Source organism: Gorilla gorilla, chromosome 8 (assembly GCF_029281585.2).
Source record: "Gorilla gorilla gorilla isolate KB3781 chromosome 8, NHGRI_mGorGor1-v2.1_pri, whole genome shotgun sequence".
Lineage (NCBI taxonomy): Eukaryota > Metazoa > Chordata > Mammalia > Primates > Hominidae > Gorilla > Gorilla gorilla.
The window spans coordinates 41,895,400-41,909,885 of NC_073232.2; the positions used below are offsets into that span (position 1 = coordinate 41,895,400).

At 50.4% G+C, this 14,486-nt stretch overlaps 1 protein-coding gene across 31 annotated transcripts in view; it reads left to right on the top strand.

Moving 5' to 3' along the window:
• Positions 1–14,486, top strand: part of CAMK2G (calcium/calmodulin dependent protein kinase II gamma) — a 62,261-nt gene that overhangs the window by 16,650 nt on the left and 31,125 nt on the right. For 28 of the 31 annotated variants that reach the window (XM_031015076.3, XM_031015084.3, XM_031015078.3 and 25 more), the window contains exons 4-10: positions 4,769–4,823; positions 5,687–5,752; positions 8,669–8,741; positions 8,887–8,989; positions 9,423–9,506; positions 9,950–10,044; positions 10,685–10,807. In XM_031015076.3, coding sequence (XP_030870936.1) covers positions 4,769–4,823; positions 5,687–5,752; positions 8,669–8,741; positions 8,887–8,989; positions 9,423–9,506; positions 9,950–10,044; positions 10,685–10,807 — 599 coding nt within the window. The remainder of the gene's footprint in view (positions 1–4,768; positions 4,824–5,686; positions 5,753–8,668; positions 8,742–8,886; positions 8,990–9,422; positions 9,507–9,949; positions 10,045–10,684; positions 10,808–14,486) is intronic. The other 3 variants (XM_063709988.1, XM_063709989.1, XM_055353430.2) reach the window with 1 other exon arrangement.

Sequence of the window (14,486 nt, forward strand, 5' to 3'; positions counted from 1 at the left end):
GATGGTGGGGGAGGCTGTGCATGTGGGGGACGTGGGGTATTTGGGAATGTTCTCGGGTATTTGGGAACACCCTGTACTTTCCGCTCAATTTTGGTGTGAACCTAAAACTGCTCTGAAAATAAAGTTTATTAATTAAAAACAAACAAACAAACAACAAAATGCCTGTTTGGGTGTAAGGCACACTGCCGAACTCCAAACAGCGCTGGGAGTGTGGCCAGTGGTGGGGAGTTGAGAGGAGGAGACGCTGGTGTGCAGTCTGAGGTCTGAATGAAGTCCGTTCTACCTGTGATCTGCCTGCTCCCTGCTCTCAAGTCCTCTAATGAATAGACTCTGTCTTCCTTCGTGCTGAGCTGCCCCAGCAGTTTCGATCATAGTCTAGCATTGTGGTTTAGAGCAGCACTTCTCAAACTTTTATGTGCTTATTACTCACCCAGGGATCATGTTAAAATTCAGATTCTGATTCAGGGGGTCTGGGGTAGAACCTGAGTCTCCAGCTGATGCTCATGCTACTGGTCCGCATGCCTGTCAATACTCGGAGAAGCCAAGTTTTGCGGCTTCGGAGTCGCATCCAGATTTGGGGTTTGAATCTGGGATTTGCTAATTAGTAACTGTGACCTCTGGCAAGTTATTTAACTCCTCTATGCCTGCCTCTGTTTTGTTATCTGGGTCCCTTCGTGGAGTTGTTATGAAAGGGTTCAGCCAGGAAAGGAGGCTAGGAGGGAGATGATGAAAATGGAGATTCCAGCCCCTAGAAGTGATCTCTTCAAGACCCCCAGCCTCGACTCAGTTCACAAGTTATTCAAGCCTGACCATTTACCCTTGAGCCCAGTACCCATTCAGCTAACAGTAAGTGTAGCAAAGAAACGGTTGCAAATAAAAAGAAACATTGAATCATGACTGAGCAGTTCCTACATCCCTGCCCCCAGGGTGGGGGTGGGGGGAGCCCTGCCACAGTAAGCTCTTGGGGGGCAGCTCAGTCCCCCACAGGCCCCCATGGCAACAGGACCTCCTTCCTACTGTGTTATTGCTGCAGATATTTTTAACAGCAACACTTTTTCAGTGCTTTTTGGAGAAAGATTTGTTAGTTAAAATGTGGCATATTGTTGGGTGGTTTTTAAAGAATTGGAAATAGCCACAACATTTGGGTTGTGGCTATCTCAGTCCTTGAAGACATGAAATATCAAGTAAAGGTTTGTAGGTGTTTTGGCCTGTTCTGTCTTCCACGGTTTTTAAAGAACAGCAATTAGGTTTGTTGCTGAAATGCAGTAAATGCTTTATACTCCTTTCCCCAGATCTTCCTGTCTATGGACATGGCCTGGCCCTTGTTGGCCTTCGTGCCCTGTCTTTACTCTGGAACGGGCTGGGTGTCAGATTATTTTATTCCACACATCCATAGTCCCTCTGCTCCTGCCTCACAGCATGACACAGTTGTGCTTAGTTAACGCATTTGTGTAATTGCTGGTTTAAAGCCTGTCTTCCCTCTTCGCCTGGCAGCTCCAGGTGGCAGGGCCGGCTCCTCTTCTTCACAGCCACATCCATGGCATGTACAGCCTCGCCTGCTCCGGGGTAGCTGCCCAGTGGACATTGTCGAGCCAGTCAGAATGGCCACAGGTAGTGGGGACAGATTGGAACTCCTTTGCCTAAGAATTTGAGAAGGTGACTCCCAAGCAACTCTACAATATCAGGAATCTTGATGTTGGTTTGTCTTGGCTTCAAGTCCCGGTTCTGCCACTTAGTGTGATTTTGGGCAGGTTTCTTATGGAGCGTCAGTTTCCTCTTCTGTCAGATGGGGTTATTTATATGTAAGTAGCTACCCTGCAGAGCTGGTGTGAGGGTTCAATACAGTAATGCACGTGGAGCCCATGGAACGATGCCGGCACACGGACAGCTCAACTAAGTGTTAGTTGTTAGATTTAGATTGTTATTATCAGAATCTGATGGGGTGCGGTGGCTCACAGCTGTGGTCCCAGCCTCTCAGGAGGCTGAGACAGGAGATGGCTCAAGACCAGGATCTCCAGCCCAGCCTGGGCAACATAGTGAGACCCTGTCTCTTAAAAAAAAAAAAAAGAAATAATGAATCTGCTGTTGCTAAATAGGCACTTAGAATGGCACAGTCATTTCTCCTCTTGTCTTCAGTGTCCTGTTAATTTCTTTACAAATTAAAAAAATGTCGATAGCAGTCTTATTCAGATACAGCTTCCTCCATCCCTCCTTGTCTTGGCAGGTGCCTTGCTCTGGGGCACACATCAAAGCTGTTCTCTCTGCTGGGTGGCCTAGAAGGATTAGTCTTCCTTTGCTGCTCCTTTCTTCTAATTCCCTTCCCCAGCTTCCTCCCACCTGGGCTCTGTGTGTGGCCTTCCTGGAGAAGGGCAGACGCCAATGACTCCATGTCTAGGCAGAGGCCTGGGTGCCTGCACTTCTTGCCCTGTTCTTGGCCTTGCTGTGCTGGGCGGGGGCAGGGTGGTGTGGGGCATGGGGTGGTGTTGGGCATGGGGTGGGGTTCTGGCTGAGGCAGGGCTCAGTGCCAGGCCCAGGCAGAGCTGAGTGGCTCCACTTCTCTGAGATGGTTGTCAGCATCATACCTGCTGCTGTCCCGTTAATTCCCCATGCTGCTGCTGTTAGTCACCTCCCTAACGGAGCTGGTCTGTAGCTTCTGGGACAGCTGATTTCCAGGGGATTATTTGTATTACACACTTTAATGCTTTTTAATAGCAAATTTTTAATTAAATGGAAAGTCATTTTGGAAGCGAGGGAGCAGCAGCTGCAGCAAGACTCAGTGTAAGGCACCGACTTAGACTAGAGGTGCGCAAGTGAGTGGGGCGGAGGCAATGGCAGGACTTTGAGAGGACTTGATTGAGTGTATATGGAGTGTGCCCAGGCTAATTTTTATGGGAGGAAGGCAGGGGCCTGGCGCTGGCTCCTTCCTCCTGTCCTAAAAGCCCCCTCTGTCATCTGCAGGCCTAGGGAAGCATCTTCTTTGCCCAGGAGAGAATGTATATTGGATATATACATTATATCCAATAATGGGAGGGATATTGGAAGTATCACCTGCCTTTGATCCCATTCCCAGAAATACTGAGATTGGGATGGGATTTCTGGGGTTGAGTCACTAGATTAGATCAAATAGTGTAGGTAATGGGATGCGGAAACAGTCTTGAGGCCCTGGCTCCGGCCCTGGCAGGCTTCGGAGTCCTCAGTCATCAAGGGAGGAGAACAAGGGGGCTATAGTGGTGGTTCAGTGCCTCGGGACTGTGCCGGCTGGGTTGTATACTTTGCTTTCTGAATGATCTTGCTTCGTGGGGAGGGGACATAGGGAAGCACCTCAGCCCTGAGGAAACGTGTGACACTGGAAATGGAAGCAGCCAGGGCCCACCCAGGAAGAGACATGGCCGTTTCTTTGTCTCCTAGCACTGAACTGGTTAGTTTGGTGTCAGGCCATTCCTGAAGTGCTCCATGAGGTGCACCTGTAACTGCCAAGGCTTGGAGCAAAGGTCAAACCGAGGGAGGCCTTTGGAACAGAGGTTCCCCATCAAGAGAGTTCAGGTGAGGGGAGGGACAGGACAGTCAGCCAAAGCGGAGTCGTGTCTGCATTAGAATGATGCTCAGGAGTTGGCATTTAACCCAGAGGTGGCTTTGTGGGCAGAAACTTGAAGAGGAGACCTCAGAAGACTTCAGGTTGGTTTTTTGCCCAAGAGCTTTGGAGGCGGGGAGCAGGGAGGGATTCCGCCTGCCAGCCTTTTCTCGCAGCTGGTTCATCGCCGGAGTCTTCTTCCTGTGGCACCCTCCCGGACCTGTCTGCGATGCTGCTTTAGGGACATTTGTAAGCGGTCTTTCTTTTGGATGCCAGGGCTTTGTTGCCTGAATATGGGGGCTGCCCCACATTTCTTATGGGAAGCAGTGGTATAGACCACAGTCTTTGGAGTCAGGTAGCACTGGATTCACATCTTGACCCACCACTTAGAAGCTCTTTGGCCTTTGTTAAGAGACTTTGTGTCTCTGAGCCTCTGGTGCCCTCATCTGTAGAATGGGAATAACATTCATCTCAGGTGGTCGAAAGGAATAATAAACTCCTCAAAGGCAGGCACTCTGTCTGTTCCTCCTGAATCCCGCTGCCTAGCATGGAGTCCAGCACATAGTAGGTGCTTGATAAATGCTTGCAGAATCAGTAATGTATGCAAGAGCCTAGCACAAGGCCTGGCATAGTAAGCACTTAATAAGCTGTTATTGTTGTCATTGCCTGAATGTGTGCGTGGCCTTCCAGGCTCACCATCCATTATCCTGCACCACGTGCCTTCCTGCTGAGCTCTGCCTTTCCACCTTCTTCCCCACCCCTTAGTTCTGCTCCCATTTACTGCTCTGGAAGAGCTCTCTGGCTTTCCCATCTGGTCATTGTTGTCCCCTGCCGTCAACATTGCTAGGTGCTGCTCACGCTGCATCTCACCATCGTGCATCATATCCCAGGACCACCTTCTCGGAGACCAGCCCTCTGGGAAGGTTCCGGCTTTTCTCCATCTTGACTTCTTAGCCATGAAGCTTTTCTCTCTTGCCTGAGTCTGAGGTGGCAACCAGAGCGTCAGGCTCTGGCTCCCAGGCTGCATAGCCTTGCACTGGGGGGCACTGGGCACGTTGCCACTTCCCCCCACTGCTCCTTCTGGAGAGCCCTGTGAGCCCGACAGGATGGGGCAGGGGTGGGGCTGCTGAGGAGGAGAAGCCTAGGATTTCCGAGTTTTCTCTCTGTTAATCTCTGTCCCCATCTCCTCTCTTGCAGTGCGCCTCCATGACAGTATTTCTGAAGAAGGGTTTCACTACCTCGTGTTTGACCTGTAAGTGCCACTTTCTGAGGGTGTGGGGGCCTTTCCCTCCAGCTGACTCAAAATGAAGGCTCAGGAAGAGGCCTAAACAGGCTCTCCAGCCTCTGCCCAGGGCCCCCTCCTTTGTCCGAGGGAAAGGATTTGACTGGGGCAGATTGCTGCCCCCACCAAGGGGGTCTCCATGTTCCCCCAGCGTCCCCCCAGGGCTCTGAACCCCAGGACAGCATTCCTCTCGCACTTCTGTTCAGCAGCACACCTTGCACAGATGCCTTTGTCTTGTTTCTCAGTGTGCTGTCCTTAGTGAAGAAATAAAAGACAGCTCTTTCCATGACCCTGAGAAATCAGAGGTAGCTTTCATTAGTAGGAAACCAGGCTCCATTGGATTGGGTCTCTCCTCCACGTTGGTTGTGGTTTAATGTCTTAAAAGTGGCTCTTACCTCCTGGACACTCCTCTCCAGGATTCTCAGGGTTGGGTCTCTGTGTCATTGGTCTCATTACTCTTCAACTTCAGTAGTAGCTCTGTCCTTCCTGGGCAGCAATATTTTAGTGTTTATGTTGGTCTCAAAGCTGTGACTTTTGGGGTAGATTGACTGTTTTCTCTTAGATCCCTGTATCTTCATCTCTGCCTGACTATTAGTGAATCTGTGGATTTTGGAAAAAGAAATGTCCGGAAGGAAGGGAGGGCCCATGATACCTCAAGGAGAATCCGGGTGTCACTGAAGGATCGAGTGTGTTCTGAGCTCTCAGATGAAATGCATGGGGAGTTGGGATTTCTCTGAAAGCCATTCTACAGGGTGACCCTGTTTCTTCTTGGACATTGGGGTTGGACAAAGGACCCTTTCTGCCTCTGACCCTCTTCTTCCCGTTGGTTGCAGTGTTACCGGCGGGGAGCTGTTTGAAGACATTGTGGCCAGAGAGTACTACAGTGAAGCAGATGCCAGGTAGGATGAGGGCCCGAGAGTTCAAATGTAGCTCTGGAGTGTAGGACTGAAGGAAGTCTTGGCCACCTTCGGGGTCCAGCATTGTACCTGTTTGAATAGTCTTTGGGGAAGATCAGAATAGCTCTTGTCTGGAGAAAGATTCTGTTGAGCTGGGCTAGGGCTTGCATACTGTGGGTGATATTAGAAGTTAAAAATTCAGCACTTCCTAACCAGGCGCAGTGGCTCATGCCTGTAATCCCAGCACTTTGGGAGGCTGAGGCAGTTGGATCACCTGAGGTCAGAAGTTGGAGCCCAGCCTGGCCAACATAGTGAAACCCTGTCTCTACTAAAAATACAAAAAAATTAGCCGGGTGTGGTGGTGTGTGCCTGTAATCCCAGCTACTTGGGCGGCTGAGGCAGGAGAATCACTTAAACCTGTAAGCGAAGGTTGCAGTGAGCCAAGATCATGCCACTGCACTCCAGCCTGCGTAACAGAGCGAGACTATGTCCCCCTCCCCCCACACAAAAAAATCACTTCCAAGTGAATGTTTTACAAAGCTTTTCCAAGTCTCCTTTACCCTGTGACCCCAGAAATACTTTTTTTTGCACTACCATGTACTCGCCACCGTGCCCAATGTCCCCCTCTGCCCCTTTCTTTCCTTTGACAAATTCTAGTGTGCTCAAGCCACTGTGCTGAGGCTCTGGCATGATCCAGAGGTGCAGAAGACATGGTTTCTGTCCTGAGGGAGTGGAGAGTTCTGGGCTGATAATCCAACCATAGAGCCCCGGGAGCTTTCAGCCTCTGTCACCTTGTCCCTAGACCACCATGACCAGCCTTGCCGTGGGGCTCCTCCAACTTGAGGACCGTTCCCCGGCCACATGCCTCAGCCTCTGCCCTCCCTGGAATCCCTGGTGCCTCCCTCACCCACGCTCTCAGGCGCCTGTTCAGCCTGCCTTTCCCGCCTTGGCTCTTCCCCCAGCCTTGCTTTTCTCGAGGGTGATGTCCCTACAACCTGGTTTTGATCATCCTGCCTGCAGCTTATCTGGCTTATGTGGCAGCTCTGGCTGCTTCTGGAGAGTGGGGGAGTGCAGCTTCCTCACGAATTTCTCAACCCTGAGAGGCCAATGTTTGCTGATCAACTTCAGATGCTTCAGCCTCGGGAAGAATTCTCAAGTGGGGAGATGAATTCCAGTGCCAGCAGGGGAGGACCAGGCTCTGGGACGGAGGAGGCAGTGATGGCTCAGGGAGCCTGCGGGGAGGAGGGAGAGCTGTAGGGAGGGGGCCCTGAGGGGGGTGACTGTACCAGTGGGCTTGGCCTGGCTCTGCTGGGACACTTCGCACTTTTGCCATTTTTGGCCAGAAGGCGCTCCCTGCTAGCCCGGCTCTGTTCTAATTATACATCTCTGTGGAGACTCGCCTCTATAGCTCAGTCTTAAAGTTTCTGTGGCCCACTCTTGGGCTGTGTCCTATGGGGAGGCCCGAGTTTCAGCCCCCAGGGACCCAGTACGACCCCTTGGTTCTTGTGGCATCCCCAGCATCAGATTTTAGGAATAGTAAGTCCAGGCCACCCAGCCCAATACACTGGGTTGCTCTGCAGATGTGCTTAGTATACCAGATAGTGCCTGATGACGGGGGTCTATATTCTAGGCCAAGTTCCTCAGCCTTGGTGCTACTAACGTTTTAGGCCAGGTACTTCCTTGTTGTGAGGCCTCTCCTGTGCATTGTGGCAGACATTTAGAAGCATCCTTGGCCTCTGCCCCCCAAATGCTGGGAGCACCCCTCCTCCAGTTGTGACAACCAGAAATTTCTCTAGGCATTGCCAAATGTCCCCTGCGGTGGGGGGGCGGGCGGCAAATTCATTCCCAGTTGAAAACCACTGCTCTAGACTGCCCCCGCTCCCTGTCAGGAGTTTGATGACAGGGATGGCAGGATGGTTTGCAATGTGGACAGTCTGATTTACGTGTGTGACTGTGGCTGGGCGCAGTGGCTCACGCCTGTAATCCCAACACTGAGAGGCCAAGGTGGGTGGATCACTTGAGCTCAGGAGTTCAAGATCAGCCTGGGCAACATGGTGAGTGAGACCTTGTCTCTACAAAAAAATACAAAAATTAGCTGGGCACGGTGGCTCATGCTTGTGGTCCCAGCTACTGGGGAGGCTGAAGTGGGAGGATTGCTTGAGCCCAGGAGGTCAAGGCTGCGGTGAGCTGTGTTCACGACATTGCACTCTAACCCAGGCAACAGAGTGAGACCCTGTCTCAAAAATAAAATAATAAAATAACTTAGGGTTTTTTTCTCTACGCAAAATCATCAGAAGTGCTCCTCAAATGCCCTGTTTGGAAGCTCTTAAGTACATTGTTTCTTAAAGGTATCTTTGTACTTGTTTTAGCTGCCTTACTGGATGCCAGACCTCAGGGCAGCTATTGGGTCTTGTCCATCTTCATATCCTAGGCACTCAATAAACATTTAGGGAAATGAATGAGTGCACCCACCGCCAAAGTAGCTTAGGTTGTTTAGTTGGACTCTCCTTCCTAAGTTGCCAGCACAAGCCTCTTCTCCAAGAACAAAGTTACTGTATGGAGAAAGAGAAAGAAGGAAGGGATTGGATGGTCTCTTCTTCCTCAGGATTCTGGGCTGTCTCCTGATCTCTTGGAAATGAATTGGTTGTGTTAGACCTTTCCAGTCAAAAGGGGGTGAGAGGAACCCGTTCTAGCGGTGATCGTAGAGAAACCATTGCATCTGCCTGGGCCTCGGTTTCCTCTTTCTTTAAATAGGTTGAACAAGATGATGTGCAGAGTCTAAGGTTCCAGTGGCCGTTAAGTGATTCTCTGTGAATCCGTGGCCCCTTGTCACATGCCTTAGTCTGCAGCATGTGGTTGTGGATGTGGATGAGGTGGTTTAACCCTGCGCTAACATTTCTTTTCCTTCTGCTTTTTTAGCCACTGTATACATCAGATTCTGGAGAGTGTTAACCACATCCACCAGCATGACATCGTCCACAGGGACCTGAAGGTACTACCCAGGCTCCCCTCCTTGCCTCTGCTCATGAAGTGTTGGCGCCACCTGGTGCCAGGTAGTGGTACTGCGTAGGCCCAAACTAGGCTTCCTCTGGGCTGCAGGGTGGGTGCTCACAAGGTTCTCTGTGTTTCTTCTGCAGCCTGAGAACCTGCTGCTGGCGAGTAAATGCAAGGGTGCCGCCGTCAAGCTGGCTGATTTTGGCCTAGCCATCGAAGTACAGGGAGAGCAGCAGGCTTGGTTTGGTAAGGGTGATCCTGTCTTCCCGGAATGCAGCCCCCGCCCTTCCTCCTCTTCCTGATCTGCCTTCCTCTATTAGAACTAGAAGCCAGACCCTTAATGGTCCTGGCCTCCTCAGAGACTGGCGGAGGGTGGGAGGGTGCAGAGATCTCTCTTGGCCGTACGCGACTCAGTACAGTAAGTCTAGCTGTTGTCAGCACTGCTTTCTTGCTGCATCTGGGAAGAAGCTGGAGTTCCTGGTAGGCATACGGCTTTGCCTTCTGGTTCAGATTCCAGGCGCTACAAGAAGCCCAGCCTGTCAGCTCTTGCTGCCCATGTGCTGAGAGTTTATGTAGCAAAAGCAGCAGGAATGAGATGGGACTTGGGGGAAATGGCTGGTGTGGATTTAACGAGAGAGAAAGTGGGTTCAGTATGCCTCTGCCCTCTCTTTTGCAACAGGTTTTGCTGGCACCCCAGGTTACTTGTCCCCTGAGGTCTTGAGGAAAGATCCCTATGGAAAACCTGTGGATATCTGGGCCTGCGGTAAGCCCATTCCACGCTCTCAGCTTTTCGCTGTTAAGGGCCCTCAACTTCCGATGATGGCAAGAAAGAGGCATCGCTATTCCTTGCAGGTCACACACGTGCCTGGTGTATGTGAAATTATGGTGTTTGCCCCTGGGATGGCTGTTCCCATCACACCCTCCTCCCTGCATACTTCTGGGATGACATTGTATCCTTCTTGGAGAGGGATTTGCCCACGCCTTAGAGGATGGGTTGTGCCTAAAGAAATCCCTGGTGTGACTTGGTGACGTGAAGTGTGAGGCATAGCAGGAGGGGCTGGTAGCATAGCATTATCGGCTGTCATCCACTTCTGACTCTGGTATGGCCCCTGCCTTTCTAGGTGGCTCTGAGCCCTGCATGGTTTTTCTTGGTTCCTCAGGGAAATAGGCGACTGACCCCCATGACCTGTGTGTTCTGTCTCGTAGGGGTCATCCTGTATATCCTCCTGGTGGGCTATCCTCCCTTCTGGGATGAGGATCAGCACAAGCTGTATCAGCAGATCAAGGCTGGAGCCTATGATGTAAGGACCAGAGAGCCGGGCAGCCAGGCCAGGAAGGGCAGATGTCCTGCTCCTCGGGCTCTGTCCAAGGGAGCAGGCTTGTTTAGTGTGTCACGTGATACAGGGGGTGTCAGGGGACTTTGAGGACCCAGGAATGGGCATCCAGGGCCCAATTCTTGCCACTCTATGTCCCAGGGAGCAACTTTCTTTTGCACAGCCTTCTTCATAACTAAAATTGAGGAGCCCACTGAAGTCCTTTGATCTTTACTTGCAAAGAATGGAGCAGCCTCATTGGTGTGCTGTGTAACACGGGGACAAAAGGCCTGGAGACTCCCTCCATTGCAGTGGCACCTTGGACACATTGCCAAGCCTCTGTTCCCTCCTAAGTATAGAGCTGGGCTTAAACCAGAGAATGTTGGAGTCCCCTTCCCGCTCTGATCTGATGTTCTGGCATTCTAAACATGACTGTTCTGTCTGTCTTTCCAAGTCTTTAAGTTGACACAGGTTCTGGAATAGCCGCAGGGCTTCTCCAACTCTGCCAGTCACAGCTTTAGGTACCACAGAGTATCCCAATTACAGGAGCTGAGTTGAAGACAGAGCCAGTGTTTCAGGGTGTGAAGCTCACCAATACCATATTCTTCTCCCTATTCCTGCTCCTTAGTTCCCATCACCAGAATGGGACACGGTAACTCCTGAAGCCAAGAACTTGATCAACCAGATGCTGACCATAAACCCAGCAAAGCGCATCACGGCTGACCAGGCTCTCAAGCACCCGTGGGTCTGTGTAAGTGTCTTTGCTAGTGGCCAAGGAGCTCAGGGGTGTCAGCCTTCTGTGTGCCCTCGGCACCACCCCCTCCTTCTTACCAGCAGAGATTCATTCTGGGCCCCAAGCAATAACTGAGCAGGCGGGCAGAGGACTGTTGAGGGCCAGGGTCAATAAATGTCACCAGGGAGACTCGGGAGGCTGATGGGGCTGGTGGGCCACTGCTCCTCTCTCCCCCACTCATGGCTGTCAGGCTGGGATTGGTTCTGTTCTTGGATGAGGGCTCAGGTTGACCCTTGCAGACTCCAGGTAGCCGGTGATAGAAAGCAGCTGGCAAAACCCAAAGTGAATTCCCAAGCTGGGGTTCATACTCAGATCTCAACTCCACTGGAGTGGTGACCAAGATCCAACAAATCAACAGAGGGGGTTTCTGAGTCATTAAGAGCATAAAAGCTGAGGCATAAAGCTTCTGCGCTAAAGTCCTAGGAGAGTCCTCTAGGCTATCAGTGTGGGTTGACGTACTCTGTTTTCATACACAATTCTTTCAAGCTGAAATATCAACTTTCAGACAAAGAAGAGGATTTGGTAGAGTTAGGCATCTTGACAACCACGAGGCATTATTCATCTGTCCATTCTGTGTTTATTAAATACCTCTTTGGTGCTGGTTACCGTCTGGGTGCTGGAGATACAAAGATGAATGAGGCATGGTCCCTGCCCCAAAAGATCATCTAGGGAGACAGGCACTCAAACAGGCAGTCATGTTACAATGTGACAAGTAGGTACAAGAATCTAATGAGAGTACAGGAGCTCCTACTGTTCCTGGTGGGTGGTGGGGTTACTGAAGGCTGCATGGAGGAGGTGACACCCCTGTGCTTGTTCTTGGCAAATAACGAAGTCCTCAGAACGTTAACCTGCAGACAGAGTTTAGCACAGTGAGAGGTTATGGGAAACTATGGTGAGTTGAAGGAATGTTGAGTTGTTTGGTTGTCGATGAGGCTGCAAATATCAGAATGCAAGAGAATGAGGCAAAAGATTCCCTGACATACAAGTTTCTGCCTCAGGAGTTTGGATTTTATTCTGAAAACATAGGGAATCATTTAAGGGTTTTAAAGAAGAATGAAATTTGCATTTAAGAACACTTTGGAAGTTGTGTAGAAAATGAATTGCCAGGCATGGTGGCATGTGCCTGTAGTCTCAGCTGCTGGGGATGCTGAGGCAGGAGGATCATAATCCCAGGAGTTTGAGGCTGCAGCGAGCTATGATTGCACCTGTGAATAGTCATTGTACTCCAGCCTGGGAAAGATGGTCAGACCCCACCTCTTTAAAAAAAAAAAAAAAAAAAAGAAGGGAATTGAAAATTTTTAAAAGAAAAGGGCTGGAGACAGAGAGCTCAGGAAGCTTTTTTAATAGTTGTAATAGTCTAAGCAAGACCAGGTGAGGTCTCAGCAGAGGGTAAGGATGGGGGAATGTGCAGTGTGTTGAAATTCAAGAGATATTTGAGAGAACCTAAAGGATTTAATTCTCTCCAGTTGGATTTGGGGGAGCAAAGAAGAGAGAGGCCAGGTTTCAAGTTGAGCGGAGAGTTGTACCCTCACTGACCCAGAAGAAAACCAGAGGAGGAGCTTGTTTGTGAGACAAGACGATGGTTTTCTCTTTTTTTTTTTTTTTTGAGATGGAGTCTCGCTCTGTCGCCCAGGCTGGAGTGCAGTGGCGCGGTCTGACTGCAAGCTCCGCCTCCCGGGTTCATGCCATTCTCCTGCCTCAGCCTCCCGAGTAGCTGGGACTACAGGTGCCCGCCACCACGCCCGGCTAATTTTTTGTATTTTTAGTAGAGATGGGGTTTCACCGTGTTAGTCAGGATGGTTTCGATCTCCTGATCTCGTGATCCACCTGCCTTGGCTTCCCAAAGTGCTGGGATTACAGGCATGAGCCACTGCGCCCGGCCAAGACGATGGTTTTCATTTTGTGCCTGCTGAGTATGGTGTCTGGCAACCTCCAGCCAGACACATTCAGTGGGTGGTTAGAAATATGGTCCTAGAGATTAGAAAAGAAGCTAAAAATTGGAAATCCACATTGTAGTCATTTCTGTGTAGTTGGTAGTGAGGCTGTAGAAATAGCCTCTTCCTATGCTATAGATGGGCCTGTTCCTATGCTGGTTGAGTTCTTAACGGTGAGCTTGTATTGGCTGTAGTAGAGAAGAGACGGCCACTACACACCAGCATTTAATGATAGGGAGAGTTAGGGGGCCCAGCAAAGAGCACTGAGAGTGAGACCTTCCAGAAGACCCAGAAGCTAAGAAACAGGGGGTCTCAGTAAGGGAGCGTCAGGAATCAGATGCAGAAGAGTCCCTGATTAAGTTGGGGAAGAATCCCCTGGCTCTGACCATTAGATGCCATTGTTTCATCATTTCACTGAGACAGTGGAGAGAAAGATGAAACCCTGTTTTCAGTGAGACGAAGAGGGAGTGAGGGTGAGGAGGGGCATGGGGAGCTAGGCATTGAGGTGGGAAATAAATGGTGATACTTAGATTAGGATGGGCCAGGGGAGCTTTTAATGTAAGGCTCACACCTGTAATCCCAGCACTTTGGGAGACCAAGGCAGGCGATCACTTGAGGCTAAGAGTTCGAGACCAGCCTGGCCAACATAGTGAAACTCCATCTCTACTAAAAATACAAAAAATTAGCTGGGTATGTTGGTACACACCTATAATCCCAGCTACTTGGGAGGCTGAGGCATGAGAATCACTAGAACCCAGGAGGTGGAGGTTGCAGTGAGCCAAGATAATGACACTGCATTCCAGCCTGGGTGACAGAGGGAGACTCTGCCTCTAAAGAAGAAAAAATTTCTTTTTAAAGATTATATTGGTCAGGAGCGATGGCTCACACCTGTAGTCCCAGCATTTTGGGAGACCAGGGTAGGTAGATCACTTGAGCCCGGAAGTTTGAGACCAGCCTGGGCAACATGGCAAAACCCCATCTCTACAAAAAAAAAACTTTAAAAATTAGCTGGTTGTGGTAACATGTGCCTTAGCTACTTGGGAGGCTGAGATGAGAGGATCACCTGAGCCTAGAGAGGTGGAGGCTGCAGTAAGCCATGATTGTGCTACTGCACTCCAGCCTGGGCAACAGAGTGAGATGCTGTTTCAAAAAAAAAAATTTTTTTTTTGTTTAAGGAGAGGCTTAACTATAATCTATAGAGAAGAATCTAGTCCAGAGGAAAGAGTTGAAGATCCTTGCTAATTGAAGAAGCAAAGGTTTGGACAGCAGAAAAAGAGAGGGGGCTCCTGAGCCAAGGGCAAGGGGTCCACCCCGGGGATGAGGCATGATCCCCCTGAGACTTCTATTAGTGTGGAGGCAGGTGAAGATCGGCTTGTGAGTGGAAGTCTGAGCTGAAAGGGGTTCTTGCTGATGACCTCTCATTTTGCTTTTGGAGAAATTTACACCGAGGAGGAGGTGAAATGAGAGACTTGGGGAAGGTAGAGAAGGTGGGGAGAGTTGCCTCCGGACCTGGAAAGGGTGGGCCAAGGGTGAGGGAAAGGATGCGAGGAGGCCCCGTAGTGTTGGTGGGCACCTGGCTGCAGGTGCCAGGATTTGTTTTTCTGACTGGCTGGTGAAGACAGCAACAGCAAGGGGAGAGGGCAAGCAACCTGAAACAGGCACCCAAGAATGGGGGAAATATTCTGTTCTGGGGTCATTTTTGC